The sequence below is a fragment of the Ascaphus truei genome, chromosome 5 (assembly GCF_040206685.1).
Source record: "Ascaphus truei isolate aAscTru1 chromosome 5, aAscTru1.hap1, whole genome shotgun sequence".
Classification (NCBI taxonomy): Eukaryota; Metazoa; Chordata; class Amphibia; order Anura; family Ascaphidae; genus Ascaphus; species Ascaphus truei.
This window is the reverse complement of record NC_134487.1, coordinates 14206801-14226907: the sequence shown is the minus strand read 5'-3', so window position 1 is coordinate 14226907 and position 20107 is coordinate 14206801. Positions and strand designations below refer to the sequence as shown.

General features: G+C 50.0%; 1 protein-coding gene across 1 annotated transcript in view; it reads right to left on the bottom strand.

Annotated features, from left to right (window-relative positions):
- LOC142494625 (uncharacterized) overlaps window positions 1-20107 on the bottom strand; it is a 439963-nt gene that overhangs the window by 157556 nt on the left and 262300 nt on the right. The window contains exons 81-82 of the mRNA XM_075599056.1: window positions 12270-12305; window positions 3444-3503 (exon numbers count right to left, since the gene is read on the bottom strand). Coding sequence (XP_075455171.1) covers window positions 3444-3503; window positions 12270-12305 — 96 coding nt within the window. The remainder of the gene's footprint in view (window positions 1-3443; window positions 3504-12269; window positions 12306-20107) is intronic.

Genomic DNA, 20107 nt, shown 5'->3' with positions numbered 1-20107 from the left:
CTGCATGTTCTGTGCCTCAGTGTGTACACATGTAACTGGGTGATACTGCATGCTCTGTGCCTCAGTGTGTACACATGTAACTGGGTGATAATAATACTGCATGCTCTGTGCCTCAGTGTGTACACATGTAACTGGGAGATAATACTGCATGCTCTGTGCCTCGGTATGTACACCTGTAACTGGGAGATAATAATACTGCATGCTCTGTGCCTCAGTGTGTACTGTACACCTGTAACTGGGTGATAAAAATACTGCATGCTCTGTGCCTCAGTGTGTACACCTGTAACTGGGAGATAATAATACTGCATGCTCTGTCCCTCAGTGTGTACACATGTAACTGGGTGATAAAAATACTGCATGCTCTGTGCCTCATTGTGTACACATGTAACTGGGAGATAATAATACTGCATACTCTGTGCCTCAGTGTGTACACCTGTAACTGGGTGATAATAATACTGCATGCTCTGTGCCTCAGTGTGTACACATGTAACTGGGAGATAATACTGCATGCTCTGTGCCTCTGTGTGTACACCTCTAACTGGGTGATAATAATACTGCATGCTCTGTGCCTCAGTGTGTACACCTGTAACTGGGTGATAATAACACTGCATGCTCTGTGCCTCAGTGTGTACACCTGTAACAGGCAGATAATAATACTGCATGCTCTGTGCCGCAGTGTGTACACCTGTAACTGGGTGATAATAATACTGCATGCTCTGTGCCTCAATGTGTACACCTGTAACTGGGTGATAATACTGCATGCTCTGTGCCTCAGTGTGTACACCTGTAACTGGGAGATAATAATACTGCATGCTCTGTGCCTCAGTGTGTACACCTGTAACAGGCAGATAATAATACTGCATGGTCTGTGCCTCAGTGTGTACACATGTAACAGGCAAATAATACTGCATGCTCTGTGCCTCAGTGTGTACACCTGTAACTGGGAGATAATAATACTGCATGCTCTGTGCCTCAGTGTGTACACCTGTAACTGGGAGATAATAATACTGCATGCTCTGTGCCTCAGTGTGTACACCTGTAACAGGCAGATAATAATACTGCATGCTCTGTGCCTCAGTGTGTACACCTGTAACTGGGAGATAATAATACTGCATGCTCTGTGCCTCAGTGTGTACACCTGTAACTGGGAGATAATAATACTGCATGCTCTGTGCCTCAGTGTGTACACCTGTAACTGGGTGATAATAATACTGCATGCTCTGTGCCTCAGTGTGTACACCTGTAACAGGCAGATAATAATACTGCATGCTCTGTGTCTCAGTGTGTACACCTGTAACTGGGTGATAATAATACTGCATGCTCTGTGTCTCAGTGTGTACACCTGTAACTGGGTGATAATAATACTGCATGCTCTGTGCCTCAGTGTGTACACCTGTAACAGGCAGATAATAATACTGCATGCTCTGTGCCTCAGTGTGTACACCTGTAACTGGGAGATAATAATACTGCATGCTCTGTGCCTCAGTGTGTACACCTGTAACTGGGTGATAATAATACTGCATGCTCTGTGTCTCAGTGTGTACACCTGTAACTGGGTGATAATAATACTGCATGCTCTGTGCCTCAGTGTGTACACCTGTAACAGGCAGATAATAATACTGCATGCTCTGTGTCTCAGTGTGTACACCTGTAACTGGGAGATAATAATACTGCATGCTCTGTGCCTCAGTGTGTACACCTGTAACAGGCAGATAATAATACTGCATGCTCTGTGCCTCAGTGTGTACACCTGTAACAGGCAGATAATAATACTGCATGCTCTGTGTCTCAGTGTGTACACCTGTAACTGGGAGATAATAATACTGCATGCTCTGTGCCTCAGTGTGTACACCTGTAACTGGGTGATAATAATACTGCATGCTCTGTGTCTCAGTGTGTACACCTGTAACTGGGTGATAATAATACTGCATGCTCTGTGCCTCAGTGTGTACACCTGTAACTGGGAGATAATAATACTGCATGCTCTGTGCCTCAGTGTGTACACCTGTAACAGGCAGATAATAATACTGCATGCTCTGTGTCTCAGTGTGTACACCTGTAACTGGGTGATAATAATACTGCATGCTCTGTGCCTCAGTGTGTATACCTGGGGTGCAAATTTTATGGGTGCTCCTGTGCTGTGCATGGAATGCCAATAGTATAAGTCAGGGGTGCCTGAGATTTTTCAGGGGGGGCGCGGCGGTTGCAGAGACCCCGCGCTCTTCTCCAAGGCATATACATGAATGTTGTGGGATCGCTTGAGGCCTCTGCAACTTCGGTGATGCGTCACCATGGCAACGTGGCGTTCAATCACGCCGCGGGGTCACGTGATGTCACATGACAACGCGGTATTATTTGACACCAGGAGCCAGAGACAATGTAAGGAAGGGGGTGGGGGGGTGGGTGCGAGCAGGGAGGGAAGCAGGCAGGGGGGGGGCACAGCAGGGAGGGAAGCAGGCAGGGGGGGGGTGCGAGCAGGGAGGGAAGCAGGCAGGGGGGGGGCACAGCAGGGAAAGATGGCGCAGCCCGGGTATAAGCTGCTGCAGCTGAGACAATGTTCATTGAAGTTACTTTAAATATTACAAAAAAACCGTAAAATCATATTGTAGACTCTATACAGGACGGTCACTCAGACCGGCATTGTGTAGCCAGGGCTTTGAGCGTGTAAAATATAACTAGTCCCGGTGCAAGGACAAGGATGAGGGAGATTTGTAGAGTCTGGGCCATAGTAAAATAACATTTTAGTCATCTTGTACTGAAAGGGGTTAATGAAAAAGGTCACTGAGACTCCACTGAAGCTTATGACTGCTAATGAGTGGGACAGCCTTCCTAATGAGTGGGACAGTCTTCCTAATGAGTGGGACAGTCTTCCTAATGAGTGGGACAGTCTTCCTGATGAGTGGGACAGCCTTCCTAATGAGTGGGACAGCCTTCCTAATGAGTGGGACAGCCTTCCCAATGAGTGGGACAGCCTTCCCAATGAGTGGGACAGCCTTCCCAATGAGGGAGACAGCCTTCCCAATGAGTGGGACAGCCTTCCCAATGAGGGAGACAGCCTTCCCAATGAGTGGGACAGCCTTCCCAATGAGTGGGACAGCCTTCCCAATGAGTGGGACAGCCTTCCCAATGAGTGGGACAGCCTTCCTAATGAGTGGGACAGCCTTCCCAATGAGTGGGACAGCCTTCCCAATGAGTGGGACAGCCTTCCCAATGAGGGAGACAGCCTTCCCAATGAGTGGGACAGCCTTCCCAATGAGGGAGACAGCCTTCCCAATGAGTGGGACAGCCTTCCCAATGAGTGGGACAGCCTTCCCAATGAGTGGGACAGCCTTCCCAATGAGTGGGACAGCCTTCCCAATGAGTGGGACAGCCTTCAAATGACAGAGACTACTGTTGGGTAGTTTCAGTATCACAGCTCCTGTAAATGGTAGAGAATTACTTACTCTGGGACCTGGGAGTCCACGGGGTCCTCGAGGGCCAGGCTCACCCACACCAATGTCACCCTGTAAAGCAAAGAGTGCATTGTTATTTTCAAATGGGTTATTTCTCGGAGCGTACAGCAATGTATTATTGCCATTTATATATACTGTGCCAACATAAACAGTAGCACAGTACAATGGGGTGAGATAGCAATGAGCCTACAATGAGACCATTACCATACTGTAAGTAGGGCCCCACTACATGTAGCGTATAGCCTAAAATGAAGGTCAGATTGAGGACATAAATTACAGTGGGTGGAGGAGGTTGCTAGAACAAAGAAATCTTGTGCGCTCGGCCACTAATCTTCTGTGTGCAGGTGAGGCGCATGCGCGATGGTGAGGGGAATAGCTGCCTAATCTAGTAGCTCCTACCCCCGCCAAAGCAAGATTCAAATAAAGGCAATACAAACGCACAGTGCATACTTCAAATTCTCTGCTACCGACGTCGGAACCCACAGAGATGGCCCCGCCATCCACAAAAAAGAAGAATACGGGAGATCTCAGGCGATATTTAAGCCGATCCACATCCAGAGACGGGAGAGCAGAAATGGCGCCCGGCTCAGCACCAGGATCGGGGTCGGACCACGAGGAGGACCGGGAGGAGACGCCAGAACAGCGGCCCGTACGGCGCTGTGATTTTGACCGGCTATACAACGACATGAAGTCGTTGTTTAGAGCCGAAATACAGGAACTCCGGCAGGAGGTACAGGGCCTGGGAGCAAGAACTGGGGCCCTGGAGGACAAAATGGTGGCGGTCTCCTCAGCGGCCAAAAAATCCGAAAAGCGTTCCTCCCACCTGCAAAACCAAATTACAGAGCTGGCCGAGCGCCAGGAGGACGCAGAGAACCGGGACCGACGGAGTAACATCCGTGTCCGCGGCATACCCGAGGACATAGGGGAAATAGAAGAGTTCCTCACAAGATGGATGGCGACGCTGCTCCCCGACACCCCAGTGGCAGAATTAATGATGGATAGATGCCACAGAGCCTTAAGGAGCAAGCCGCTGGCGAATGCACAACCGAGGGATGTGATTGCTCGGTTGCATTACTTCCGCACCAGGCAGGCAATTTTCACAAAAGCCCGTGGGGAAGAAGCCTGTAAGTTTGAGGGGGTCTCCCTACAACTCTTTCAAGATCTGTCCCCTTTGACCCTGGCCAGACGCCTGAAACTACAACCTATCACCCGCCTCCTCAGAGACAGAGCGTTCCGATATCGGTGGACCTTTCCGTTTGGACTGCTAGTCATCAGGAACGGAAGGGCCACCTCAATGAAAAACCCAGAGGAGGGGGATGAATTCCTGCGCAGGCTGGGGGTAACAACGGGAGAAGCCAGGAGCCCACGGAAAGAGGCAGAACCGGACAATGAGTGGCAACAGGCCGGCACATCCCGGAAGACCCGAGCTACCACTGAGCAGGAGAAGTAGTGAATAAAGTTCTGCCAAAATAAAATGTACACTATTAATCTGTTTGTTTGCCTACAAGTTATGGCACGAAGTTTGGTTTAACAAGGCCGCTAGCACCTAGGAGCAGAAGTAGACTTCATAATGCCACAGCACCACCCACTCAATAAAGGACATTTACACGCTGCCCCAAGGTTTCAAGCCAAGCCTGGGAAAAAAAGAAACCTACCTGCAATGCCGGTGATACTGGCTGCCCCGCAACCCGGAAGAGGCGCGTGGCACGCACCAAAGGAAGATGGCGGCATCGTAACTCGTGGCGGGATGAAAGCTGCACGGCCGGAAGAAGAAGAGCCCAGCGCGGGAAGACGTACGCTCCCATCGACATCCGGCTGCTAAAGACCAAAGACCGGAAGGATGTCACCGGATATGGCCGCGCGGCCATCTTGGTAGAGGCGACCGGTTGGGGAAGTGAAGAGCTACGTCACTCGGAAGCGCCAAAACCGCAGCAAGACCCGGAAAGGCAGCTATCCCGGACAAATCGCAGGGTCATACATAGTCCGGGCAGGCAGCGACAGCACACCAGGGGAAGTAGGGAGAGGGAGAATACCCAGCGAAGGTAGGTTAGGCCCCAATAGTTCCACACGGAGGACACCAGAGGCGGAAGCAGCCAAAGGGGCGCATGAACACAGGGACACACACACCAGAAGGAAGAGTCCCAGCAACAGAATGCGTAGAGGGAGGGGAGTACATTACCCACAGGCCCATGTAGGTAACAAGTAATAGAGAGACCCTACAGAAGGCAGGAACATAGAAGTAGGAAGAGTGCCCCACACAGATAAGTTACACTCACAACAACGCTGCCTGCGGTCCTGGGGATGCTGAACGGTCGTATTGGCTACGAAGGTTTTCCATAAACTATGTTTAAAAACGGTGGGGGGGGGGGGGGGGTGGTTGCCCCTTTGACGTCGGCATGAGTCTCCTCATGGATACTTGGGGGTTAGACCCCAAGGGACCCATGAAAGACCCCGGTGGGCCGGTGAAAACGGGTCAAGCTCAGCCTGACATGGTCAGAGGTGGGCCCACCCGAACCGGAACCCCACGAGGGGCAGTTCAGGCGTCCAGGGGGACTCGGTCCCCTGATGTCGCCGAAAGTTACCAAGGTTTATTTGTTGTCTCCTCCATGTCCCCAATGTGTGTACCCCAATGTTTCTCCCCTATACAGACGAGCAATATACAAAGCAGTTCACTGAACCATACGCTGAAGCACAACATGACCCGGATAGAAAGAGGTAACGCAGCATTCCACACTGAAAACATCAATGGGTAAGGATTTCACCATCTTATCGCACAACATAAAAGGTTTTAATAGCCCCCTAAAAAGGAAAATAGCATTTACTGACTACCGACGACAGGACCCCGACATAATACTACTCCAAGAGACCCACTTTTCAAAGACCAGTTCCCCTAAGTATCTGGACACCAGATATAGAACATGGCTTTCTGCATCAGCCAATGTAAAAAAGAGAGGGGTAGCAACCTTGTTACACAACCGCCTGGCGTTTAACACAACTCTAACAAAAAAAGACAAGAACGGGCGTTTCTTAATAATAGTAGGCGAGGTGGGTGGACAACCCCTCACAATAGCCAATGTCTACGCTCCCAACGAAGGGGCCGATACCTTCTTTACAAAATTCTTTACAACTCTACATAGAGTGGCACAAGGCGGGGTAATACTAGGTGGGGATTTCAACCTCACTCTAGATCCGAAAGCCGACAGGTGCACGCCCAGAATACCGAAACACACACAAAGCAGAGCAATCTGGACCCAAGGTCTCAAGACAAACAGACTGGTAGATATCTGGCGGGAACAACACCCGGGAGAGAAGGAGTACACATTCTATTCACATCCACATGACAGATACAGCAGGATAGACTACCTCTTTGTGTCCAATAGAATGGTTTCGCAGATCTCCCATACGGGCATCCATGATATTTCATGGTCAGATCATGCACCCATCGAGCTGCGGTGCACAGATTTCAGACTAGACAGACCAGGAGCGACATGGAAGCTTAACGAATCTCTGCTAAAAATCCCCGAAATTGAAACGGCAATAAGGGATAAAATCAGGTTCTATTTTGAGGAGAATGTCGGTAGCGTGACATCTCAATCCACCCTATGGGAGGCCCATAAGGCGACCCTCCGCGGAGAGCTCATAGGGATAGCAAGTAGGCGGAAAAAAGCAAGGGAAAATAAAATTAAGATTCTCCAATCAGAGTTAACAGCCCTCTCTGCCCTAGACAAAAATAACAAACAAGCGCAGACCTTACAGGCCTGGCGCGACACTAAAACAAAACTAAATTTATTGATGTCCTCCCGAGCGGAGAAAGAGCTGACCTGGTCTAGGCGACGATACTATTAGAAAGCGAACAAGCCAGATACCCCACTTGCCAATAAACTCAAAAATTGTAACCGTAATTTCCATATTCAAGCCATTCGAACCAAGAAAGGTGACCTTACTTCTGATCCCAAACAAATTGTAGAGGCATTTAAAAATTACTATGAGACCCTATATGATGGGGCGAAGGTCTCCCATTGTGAGAACACTCATAGGCAGCTGAGGACATTTCTAACTGAGGCAAAACTACCCAGCCTGAGCAGATTGGAAAGGGAGGCATTACAGGAAGACTTCTCAGGTGAGGAAATATCAGAGGTAATAAAAGCACTAAAGCCGTCCAAGGCCCCAGGCCCGGATGGCTTCTCTAACCTGTACTATAAAAAATTCAGAAAAACACTAGGGCCTCACCTGGCCCGACTATTTAACTCATTCTTAGATGGTGCCCCTATCCCTGGCCAAATGCTCCAAGCGTCTATAACAGTGATCCCCAAACCAGGAAAGGACCCAGCGGATTGCAAAAGCTACCGGCCTACAGCAGCGGCAGCTCTTATTCGAGCAAAAGCCGCTGGCTGTATGCGGCTGGGAAGCGGGTAGCCGCGGCGCGTGGCGGCGCACTGTGACGTCACAGTCACACGCGCGCCCGGCTTCCCCATCTTCCCCGGCTTCCGCAGGCTTCCCCGACACCCCTGGAGATGAAATTAAGGTAAGCGGGGTTGCGGGGAAGCAGAGGGGCAGAGCAGAAGCCGGGCTCGGGGTCCGGAAGGAGAGTAAATTGCGCGCGAGGTGGAGGGGGTGTGCATGTGGGAAACGCGGCGGCGCGCGGTTATTACTGGCGGCAGCTGGGGTAGATCCCGGCATGCCGCCGGCATTTAGTGCGATAAAGTATGTCGCTACTGTATATCTCTCATCAATTCAGACACCAAAATCTTCTCCAAATTGCTAGCTAACCGTCTGAATTTAGTCATGCCGAAGCTGGTCCACCCCGATCAAGTAGGGTTCATATGCGGGAGGCAAGCTACAGACAATACCAGACGGATAATAGATTTAATTGATTTGGCACATAGAAAACGCATCCCGTCTATGGCATTGAGTCTGGACGCTGAAAAGGCCTTCGACCGCATTGATTGGCCCTATCTCACAGAGACGCTGGGGGTGTTCGGCATAGGGGGGAGAATGTTGGGAGCTATTCTGGCTCTTTACAGGGAACCGATGGCGAAGGTCAGACACCAGGGCTTCCCGTCGGATGACTTTCCTATAAAGAGCGGCACCAGACAGGGATGCCCCCTGTCCCCACTCATTTTTGCATTATGTATAGAACCCCTAGCGGCACACATCCGCAACTCCCCCGATATAACAGGTATACAGATTAATGATCAGTCACACAAAGTGGCCCTGTATGCAGATGACATTATACTAATGTTATCCAAACCCCTTACCTCTCTGCCAAATGTCTTCAGTTTGCTAGATAATTTTAATAAGATTTCGGGATTCAAAATCAATCAGACAAAATCAGAAGCACTAAATATCAACCTGCCAAAGGTCACAGAAAAATTGATTGAACTGAATTTTAATTTCAAATGGCAAGCCTCCTCCATAAAATATTTAGGTATCTATATAACCAAAAACTACGACGCCCTCTACAAAGCCAACTACCCCAGGCTAATTAGGACTCTGAAGGAGGATCTACGGATCTGGTCAGGCCACACAATTTCGTGGATCGGCAGGATCCAGTGCCTTAAGATGAATCTCCTCCCCCGAATCTTGTATCTGTTTCAGACCCTTCCGATACAAGTGATCAGAGACGACATCCTCCGTTTACAGTCCTCTATGGTGAAATTCGTCTGGGGTAATAAAAAATCACGTATAAAAAATAGCATCCTTACAAGGCCAACAGTTAGAGGAGGTTTGGGGGTACCTTGCTTGATATCGTACTTCAAAGCGGCAGAATTATCCCAAATTACTCAGTGGCACATGCAGCCTAGCCTGCGGAGGTGGGTTGAGTTGGAAAAGGCTTGCTGTGACCCCGTAGAGATACAGGATCTAATTTGGCTACCCAAAAAAATACAACAGACCTTAAGTGAACCGCTGGCCGCAGTGAAATGCTCTTTGGCTACATGGGAGAACACCAAACACAAGTGTGCCCTGACAACCCAGCACACACTTATGACCCCGATTACGGGGAACCCTGATTTCGCTCCGGGTATGTTACGCAAGAACCTCGCGGTCTGGAAAGCAAAAGGTATTACTAGGCTACTACACCTGGAGAGACACCAAGCCTTCAAAACATTTGAACAAATTCGATCAGAAACAGAGATGCCCAATTCCGAATTTTTTAGATACCTCCAGGTGCGAGCATTTTATATGAAAATTCCCAAACGCCCCAAGCGCACAAATTTTGAGCAGCTGTGTTCCAGAGGCACGGACACATCGGGACTCACTTCTCGGATATACAGAGAGGTGGTCTGCCCTGGACAGGACGTTGACACTAAACTGAACTATAGAATTAAATGGGAAACAGACTTAGGGGAGACGCTAGAAGACAAAGACTGGTCCACAATAGTACTGGCAGCAGCGAAAAGCTCTATATGCACCACCTTAAAGGAGAATGCATATAAAGTCCTAATGAGGTGGTATCTCACCCCAACACGATTAGCAAAGTTCGTCAAAGGCTACCCACCATTGTGCCCAAAACAATGTGGGGAACAGGCGGACTTGCTTCACATGCTGTGGGGTTGCCCAAAAGTGGCTCCTCTATGGGAGGAAATCCAGGATTGGCTAACGAGTATTCTCGGACGACCGGTCCCCCTGGACCCTTGGCTGTTCCTGCTGGGCAGGCGCACTCGGGGAATAGGCAGACCGGCGCAAAAACTGATTGCACATTTTGCAACAGCCATGAGGTGCGAACTCGCAGCTTTGTGGAAGCTCCCAGACTTACCCACAATTACAAAAATTCGGAACAGAATCTGGTATATTTGCCGGATGGAACAGTTGACGAGTCTGGTCAACGACACCGGCACAAATTTCTTTAAAATTTGGACCAAGTGGCTAGACCACTCGGACATCCCGGGGGTAAATACCGCCACCATCATGCCATAATATAACTAGATGCATTCTCCTATGAGGAACCAGTACAGACAGCGCGTAAAAGGGGAACAGGTAGGGCAGACGGTAAGTAGAACGCCCACGGGTACAAGCTGCTCCTTTGAGAATAGACAAGAGTAGATTCGGTGAACACAGAGAAGACAATGAGCTCGCCCCCCCCCCCCCTTTTCTGTGTCCGTCTGGTTTGTTAGGTTCGTGAGTGAGTCTACCCGGTATGTCTGTGTTAAAACGGAGGACGGCGGAAAAAAGAAAAATTGGGTTATGGTACAATAAAGAAAGATAGCGGGTTGGTAGACACTGTATGCAATGTACTGTAATCCAATAATAAAAACCTTTTTGTGGAAAAAAAAATCTTCTGTGTGCAAGCCGATTTAACCAGGTACCGACACGCGTAAGATACTTTTTGGAACAGCTCTCAGTACCACCTTAGCCATGGTGGTCTATGCGCAAGTTCCAGCTAACTATCAGCAGCTCTGTACATATACGGAGCCTGCAATTAGGAGGCTGAGCCTGTAATTTCTGTGGGCTCGAATACTTCGGTCTATGGCAGGATCCAGCACACAGTTTCTGCCCCTCTCATTCAGATTGTTGATGATGTACAAGTGTGCTGTGTGGGCACCATGTTATAGGGTGACCAGACGTCCCGCGTTACCCGGAAGAGTCCCCGTTTTTAGGCCTTTGTCCCGACCTTTATGGCCACTGTGCTAGTTTTTATCAGCGGCCGGCAAGCACCGATCGCGCATGCGCAAGAGCGGGCGGCAAGTGTCGATCGTGCGTGTGCGGTCAGTAAGTGCATGGTCAGCGTTCGCGCATGTGCGAAATGTGTCCCTTCTTTTTCCCGGGTCAATTATGGTCACCCTATCCACATAGTCAATTCTTTCTGTAGTCTTTGATGTGGCCTTGCAGATAGGAGACACCCCTCTCCCATCACTGTCACACATCTCACATAGTTGCAGATGGGACTGAGGCATGCTAAAGATTAGCACCAGGTACGGTAGTGTATGTCGGCCTTAGAAGGGCCCTTACTAATGACAAGCTAGTTCCCTGCTAAATGTAGGGGCCAGAAGGACGAAGCAGTGAATCTAAATCAGTTAGCAAATCAGTCTCTCTAGTTTCTGTACTCCACATCACTCATACAACAATGAACATGCAAAATAACACTAATTACCAAAGGCTATGAATTCTGACAGACACATCAAATAAATATACACTACAGTATATAGAAAGGTTTGCAATCCACATCCATCAGATTGGACCCTTGAACCCTTACAGGGACAGCCACTCATTGAGCCACCTGTGCTGAAGCTGGGATATCCTCAAAACCTGTGCGGTTGGGGGGTCTTTAGTACAGTACTGGATTTGAGAAACCCCTGCCTTACAGTACTTTTTTTCTTTTCTTTCCATAATCTCAACCAGAATGTCGTTTTGAACTGAACATCACTACTTTAGACCTGAGAACAACCACCCAACAAATTCTTCAAACGTGAAATGTTCATTTAGATGTGTCATCTTTTAGTTTTTGTTCACTAACGATGGTCTGCAGGTCAGTCTTATTCCCAGCAGCCCATAACAAACCAGGACATCTTTGTCGTCTTGATACTTTTCTTTTGTTTCAAGTTCAGCTCCAGAGGATCAAATGGTTTAGAAGAAACCATCATGGCAGATGTACGGATTTCCTGAATGTAAGGATCTGCAAGATATACTGTCCTATACAATGGACTCTAGTTACAGGATGTGAGGTATTTACATTGTAAGATATTGCACAATATATATTGGTTGTATGAGGCCCCAACAGAATGATGAATGCACCACAAGTTTAGGCATAACACGTGTGCCTGGGTATTCCCCACTTCTGTGTAACCCCCACTTCTGTGTAACGTCATACTTCCTTACCTTATCTCCATTGCTGCCTGGCTCTCCTACCTTCCCCTGCAGATGGATAATAAATAATTAGGTGATGCTGCACCTATCAAGCAGACACAGAACGTATGAGAGGAACATTGCAGGTGCTTATTGCTCAGTGCCACAAACTCATTATTTGCTGTATCATTAAAACATTGGCTCCTAGGACAAGATATTTGGTAACTGATCCTCATCATCTTGGGCGGCCAAACTGGAATGTCCCATTGTAATGCACTTAATACTCAAGCATCAGGGATTCTGGGTAACAATAAATTCTAAATATGCAACACCACATACGTTTACCTTCAGATGTTCTCTCTGCGACCCTTGGGGTAGGAAAGGGAGAATGCTTCAATCGTAAACATATCAAAAGCCAGCAATCAATCAATCAATCAATCAACCGAGGTTTTAGCGCATGGACTACCCAGCAGGTATATTTACACAATATTAGTCTCCTGCCTAACATGGCACATTATTATATACTACGTGTATAAAAAATGTTCTTACAGTAAAATGTGGCAAGCGCATTGCTGCAGACATTTGGATTTACTTTTGAGGTTAATTCACAAAGGTGACAAAGAGATGACACAAGCACAACCTTTTCTTAGTAAAAGATAAAATATATTTAACAGCCAAAAACGCCCCCACAGACGACAGAATTGCTCCTGGGGGTCTTGCTATGAGCCGGCTAAAGTGGGAGTAAAAAGGAGTCATTATATCTGCGGTGTGCCCCTCCTTCTCCATGATCCGTTGTGCAATGACTGTCTCTTGGAGCCTGGTTCTTCGGCCGTCTGTCTACTGGCGGTGTACATTGTTTTTACCTTCGCTGGAAGTGAGAATTGGGGGCTTCTGTGGCTCTTCAATATATTTGATCTCTTACTAAGAAGAGTTTGTGTAAAGGGAGACCAGTACTGTTAACACTTTTTTTTACCATTCGGGATCAATTCACTAGGCAGAATAAGGTAGTGGAACAAAATGAGGTTTATTCGGGTGAAACCCGCAGACGTACAGTACAAAGGATACACAAAATACAGGTAAAACACGCTTAACTGGGGCTCTGGGGTGAATGTCTAGCCTCGCCTAGGTGCAGGACGCCCGCTTCGGGAAGGCTTACTCTGTCCGACTCAAGTCCAGGAACACGGGGTACTATTTTTGGGAGAGCCGGAGTGCTTTCCCCGCTTGGTTCTCCGCTCAGAACTTGGCCGTGATTTGTAAAACTTGGTCTCAGCTAGGCAGGCTTCTCCGGCTAAAAACAAAGCCGGTCGCTCTGCTATTCGCAACAGAGCAACTTTGAAAAGCCCGCCAGTGCCTCACCGACCCAAGCCTCGCACTCGTCTGGTTCTCTGATCGGCCAGTCCCCTTACATAGACCTCTGTGTTATATGTCTAACATGGAGAAGGGGCTGGCGACCAATCAGAAGACAGATCGTAACTCAGCTAGCCAATCAGAATGGGGGCTTATCTGGCTGCTGACATCAGAGGTGTAATTCACCTCACAGCCCGCAGAGCCTGCCTGCTCGTCAGGTAGAATTACGGGATTACTGATACCTTTGTCCCCCAAACTCCTACACAGATTCTAAATACATTCTTACCCAAATATCCCCCTTGAAACTCCCACTCCCGAAATCCCACGTTTATTACACAACAGGACAGGTTTTAGGTTATACACACAGTGTCCCCGGCTTATGGTACTACTAAGCTACCAGGGACCCACAGTTTTCAGGGGTAATCAGTTGGGCTTCACCTTTATTATGAAGACTGGCTACCCCTACTTTCAAAGGTTGTGCTTGATCTATCTCTGTCTTTTTTGGGTACGTGGGGGTCCCTGGTCGGGGCCCTGAAGAGCTGAGGAACCCAGCCATAGAGGATTGAGCACCAAATCTATTTGTTGTCTGTATGGACTTTGAGACGTTTCCAAGATAGAACTCTTCACTTGCGTAGAGCACAGATTTTGTATCTAATTCACAAAAGTGCATTAGCCCTCAGAACTCATTCAGGACCATTTAAGTAAACAGCTGTTAATGATCTGTAATCGTTATCTCTCTTTATTAAATGGATCCCAATGAGTCCTTACCCCAAAGAGCTTTTAAATAGGCCCATATTTCCTATATTTATATATGTATTATCCTATAAGACACCTTCTGCCGTTCAAGTGAATGTGCTGTACAGGTGTCTGGTGGATTAGCACCGTTTAGTGAATATGGCTTAAACATACGTATATGTGAATATGTACTCTACATTCTACACCACGGGTGCTCAACTACAGTTCGCAAGTCCGTCCCCCCGCCCCCCAACAGTTAGGTTTTCAGGATATCCCTGCTTCATCACAGGTGGCACAATAAGTCCCTGCTTCAGCACAGGTGGCTCAATCAGTCCCTGCTTCAGCACAGGTGGTTTAATCAGAGGCTCAGATTGAACCACTTGTGCTGAAGCTGAGTTATCCTGAAAACCTGACCAAACCTGCTGTTTGTGTTAATGTGCATGATCTGTAGCATACCTGTGCTTTTCTATTACCCTCCAATACAGAAAAACAATATGTATTGCAACTTTGTAATACAATAATTATACTATATAAAGTGACTGTACCATGTGGAGGTTTCATATCCTGTGCCTCTCAATGCCCTGTGCATCATATCCAGTGCCTCTCAATGCCCTGGCTCTGTGCATCATATCCTGTGCCTCTCAATTCCCAGGCTCTGTGCATCATATCCTGTGCCTCTCAATGCCCAGGCTCTGTGCATCATATCCTGTGCCTCTCAGTGCCCGGGCTCTGTGCATCATATCCTGTGCCTCTCAATGCCCAGGCTCTGTGCATCATATCCTGTGCCTCTCATTGCCCAGGCTCTGTGCATCATATCCTGTGCCTCTCAATGCCCAGGCTCTGTGCATCATATCCTGTGCCTCTCAATGCCCGGGCTCTGTGCATCATATCCTGTGCCTCTCAGTGCCCCGGCTCTGTGCATCATATCCTGTGCCTCTCAATGCCCAGGCTCTGTGCATAATATCCTGTGCCTCTCAGTGCCCAGGCTCTGTGCATCATATCCTGTGCCTCTCAGGGCCCAGGCTCTGTGCATCATATCCTGTGCCTCTCAATGCCCAGGCCCTGTGCATCATATCCTGTGCCTCTCAGGGCCCAGGCTCTGTGCATCATATCCTGTGCCTCTCAATGCCCAGGCCCTGTGCATCATATCCTGTGCCTCTCAGGGCCCAGGCTCTGTGCATCATATCCTGTGCCTCTCAATGCCCAGGCCCTGTGCATCATATCCTGTGCCTCTCAGTGCCCAGGCCATGTGCATCATATCCTGTGCCTCTCAATGCCCAGGCCCTGTGCATCATATCCTGTGCCTCTCAATGCCCAGGCCCTGTGCATCATATCCTGTGCCTCTCAGTGCCCAGGCTCTGTGCATCATATCCTGTGCCTCTCAGTGCCCAGGCCATGTGCATCATATCCTGTGCCTCTCAATGCCCAGGCTCTGTGCATCATATCCTGTGCCTCTCAATGCCCAGGCTCTGTGCATCATATCCTGTGCCTCTCAGTGCCCAGGCCATGTGCATCATATCCTGTGCCTCTCAATGCCCAGGCTCTGTGCATCATATCCTGTGCCTCTCAGGGCCCAGGCTCTGTGCATCATATCCTGTGCCTCCCAGTGCCCAGGCTCTGTGCATCATATCCTGTGCCTCTCTGTGCCCAGGCTCTGTGCATCATATCATGTGCATCTCAATGCCCAGGCTCTGTGCATCATATCCTGTGCCTCTCAATGCCCAGGCCCTGTGCATCATATCCTGCGCCTCTCAGTGCCCAGGCTCTGTGCATCATATCCTGTGCCTCTCAGTGCCCAGGCTCTGTGCATCATATCCTGTGCCTCTCAGTGCCCAGGCCCTGTGCATCATATCCTCTGCCTCTCAGTGCCCAGGCCCTGTGCATCATATCCGGTGCCTCTCAGGACCCAGGCCATGTGCATCATATCCTGTGCCTCTCAATGCCCAGGCCCTGTGCATCATATCCTGTGCCTCTCAATGCCCAGGCTCTGTGCATCATATCCTGTGCCTCTCAATGCCCAGGCTCTGTGCATCATATCCTGTGCCTCTCAGTGCCCAGGCTCTGTGCATCATATCCTGTGCCTCTCAGTGCCCAGGCTCTGTGCATCATATCCTGTGCCTCTCAGTGCCCAGGCTCTGTGCATCATATCCTGTGCCTCTCAGTGCAGAGGCTCTGTGCATCATATCCTGTGCCTCTCAATGCCCAGGCCCTGTGCATCATATCCTGTGCCTCTCAATGCTCAGGCTCTGTGCATCATATCCTGTGCCTCTCAGTGCCCAGGCTCTGTGCATCATATCCTGTGCCTCTCAATGCCCAGGCCCTGTGCATCATATCCTGTGCCTCTCAGTGCCCCGGCTCTGTGCATCATATCCTGTGCCTCTCAATGCCCAGGCTCTGTGCATCATATTCTGTGCCTCTCAGTGCAGAGGCTCTGTGCATCATATCCTGTGCCTCTCAATGCCCAGGCTCTGTGCATCCTATCCTGTGCCTCTCAATGCCCAGGCTCTGTGCATCATATCCTGTGCCTCTCAGTGCCCGGGCTCTGTGCATCATATCCTGTGCCTCTCAGTGCCCAGGCTCTGTGCATCATATCCTGTGCCTCTCAGTGCCCAGGCTCTGTGCATCATATCCTGTGCCTCCCAATGCCCAGGCTCTGTGCATCATATCCTGTGCCTCTCAATGCCCAGGCTCTGTACATCATATCCTGTGCCTCTCAGTGCCCAGGCTCTGTGCATCATATCCTGTGCCTCTCAGTGCCCAGGCTCTGTGCATCATATCCTGTGCCTCTCAGTGCCCCGGCTCTGTGCATCATATCCTGTGCCTCTCAGTGCCCAGGCTCTGTGCATCATATCCTGTGACTCTCAATGCCCAGGCTCTGTGCATCATATCCTGTGCCTCTCAATGCCCAGGCTCTGTGCATCATATCCTGTGCCTCTCAGTGCCCCGACTCTGTGCATCATATCCTGTGCCTCTCAGTGCCCAGGCTCTGTGCATTGTATCCTGTGCCTCTCAGTGCCCAGGCTCTGTGCATCGTATCCTGTGCCTCTCAATGCCCAGGCTCTGTGCATCATATCCTGTGCCTCTCAATGCCCAGGCTCTGTGCATCATATCCTGTGCCTCTCAATGCCCAGGCTCTGTGCATCATATCCTGTGCCTCTCATTGCCCAGGCTCTGTGCATCATATCCTGTGCCTCTCAATGCCCAGGCTCTGTGCATCATATCCTGTGCCTCTCAGTGCCCCGGCCCTGTGCATCATATCCTGTGCCTCTCAGTGCCCAGGCTCTGTGCATCATATCCTGTGCCTCCCAGTGCCCCCGCTCTGTGCATCATATCCTGTGCCTCTCAGTGCCCAGGCTCTATGCATCATATCCTGTGCCTCTCAGTGCCCGGGCTCTGTGCATCATATCCTGTGCCTCTCAGTGCCCAGGCTCTGTGCATCATATCCTGTGCCTCTCAGTGCCCAGGCCCTGTGCATCATATCCTGTGCCTCTCAGTGCCCAGGCCCTGTGCATCATATCCTGTGCCTCCCAATGCCCAGGCTCTGTGCATCATATCCTGTGCCTCTCAATGCCCAGGCTCTGTGCATCATATCCTGTGCCTCTCAATGCCCAGGCTCTGTGCATCATATCCTGTGCCTCTCAGTGCCCAGGCCCTGTGCATCATATCCTGTGCCTCTCAGTGCCCGGGCCCTGTGCATCATATCCTGTGCCTCTCAGTGCCCAGGCCCTGTGCATCATATCCTGTGCCTCTCAGTGCCCGGGCCCTGTGCATCATATCCTGTGCCTCTCAGTGCCCAGGCTCTGTGCATCATATCCTGTGCCTCTCAATGCCCGGGCTCTGTGCATCATATCCTGTGCCTCTCAGTGCCCAGGCTCTGTGCATCATATCCTGCGCCTCCCAATGCCCAGGCTCTGTGCATCATATCCTGTGCCTCTCATTGCCCAGGCCCTGTGCATCATATCCGGTGCCTCTCAGGGCCCAGGCTCTGTGCATCATATCCTGTGCCTCTCAATGCCCAGGCCCTGTGCATCATATACTGTGCCTCTCAATGCCCAGGCCCTGTGCATCATATCCTGTGCCTCTCAATGCCCAGGCCCTGTGCATCATATCCTGTGCCTCTCAGTGCCCAGGCTCTGTGCATCATATCCTGTGCCTCTCAATGCCCAGGCCCTGTGCATCATATCCGGTGCCTCTCAGGGCCCAGGCTCTGTGCATCATATCCTGTGCCTCACAATGCCCCGGCTCTGTGCATCATATCCTGTGCCTCTCAGTGCCCAGGCCCTGTGCATCATATCCTGTGCCTCCCAATGCCCAGGCTCTGTGCATCATATCCTGTGCCTCTCAATGCCCAGGCTCTGTGCATCATATCCTGTGCCTCCCAATGCCCAGGCTCTGTGCATCATATCCTGTGCCTCTCAGTGCCCAGGCCCTGTGCATCATATCCTGTGCCTCCCAATGCCCAGGCCCTGTGCATCATATCCGGTGCCTCTCAATGCCCAGGCTCTGTGCATCATATCCTGTGCCTCTCAGTGCCCAGGCTCTGTGCATCATATCCTGTGCCTCTCAATGCCCAGGCTCTGTGCATCATATCCTGTGCCTCTCAATGCCCAGGCTCTGTGCATCATATCCTGTGCCTCCCAATGCCCAGGCTCTGTGCATCATATCCTGTGCCTCTCAGTGCCCAGGCCCTGTGCATCATATCCTGTGCCTCCCAATGCCCAGGCCCTGTGCATCATATCCGGTGCCTCTCAATGCCCAGGCTCTGTGCATCATATCCTGTGCCTCTCAGTGCCCAGGCTCTGTGCATCATATCCTGTGCCTCTCAATGCCCAGGCTCTGTGCATCATATCCTGTGCCTCTCAGTGCCCAGGCTCTGTGCATCATATCCTGTGCCTCTCAATGCCCAGGCTCTGTGCATCATATCCTGTGCCTCTCAGTGCCCAGGCTCTGTGCATCATATCCGGTGCCTCTCAGGGCCCAGGCTCTGTGCATCATATCCTGTGCCTCCCAGTGCCCAGGCTCTGTGCATCATATCCTGTGCCTCTCAGTGCCCAGGCTCTGTGCATCATATCTTGTGCCTCTCAGTGCCCCGGCTCTGTGCATCATATCCTGCGCCTCTCAGTGCCCAGGCTCTGTGCATCATATCCTGTGCCTCTCAATGCCCAGGCCCTGTGCATCATATCCGGTGCCTCTCAATGCCCCGGCCCTGTGCATCATATCCTGTGCCTCTCAATGCCCAGGCTCTGTGCATCATATTCTGTGCCTCTCAGTGCCCCGGCTCTGTGCATCATATTCTGTGCTTCTCAATGCCCCGGCTCTGTGCATCATATCCTGTGCCTCTCAGTGCCCAGGCTCTGTGCATCATATCCTGTGCCTCTCAGTGCCCAGGCTCTGTGCATCATATCCTGTGCCTCTCAGTGCCCAGGCTCTGTGCAGTTATGCGTCAGAGAGGAATAGCGGCTGCAGATTGTCACAGCTAAACTGAGATTATTTTAAGTGAGGGAAGGTAACTTTCCCCAACTCAGTCCTAAAAAACGTCGAATCCTCTAGGGTACCGTACCATTTATTAGCCATTATAACAGCAAAAGTTACATTTAAGTGCGAGATTTAAACATGAACGCAGCGTTTTTAAGGTATAGATTACGTGAACAGTAAAGTATAATGTGTTTACAAGCAGGGAGCCCTCCCCCTGGCAGTCTAACAAATGTATTTATGCCCAAATAAATGTTCTCATTTTACTCGTTATTACAGAATATCAGAATGACGAGGTTGTTACCTACAATGAATCA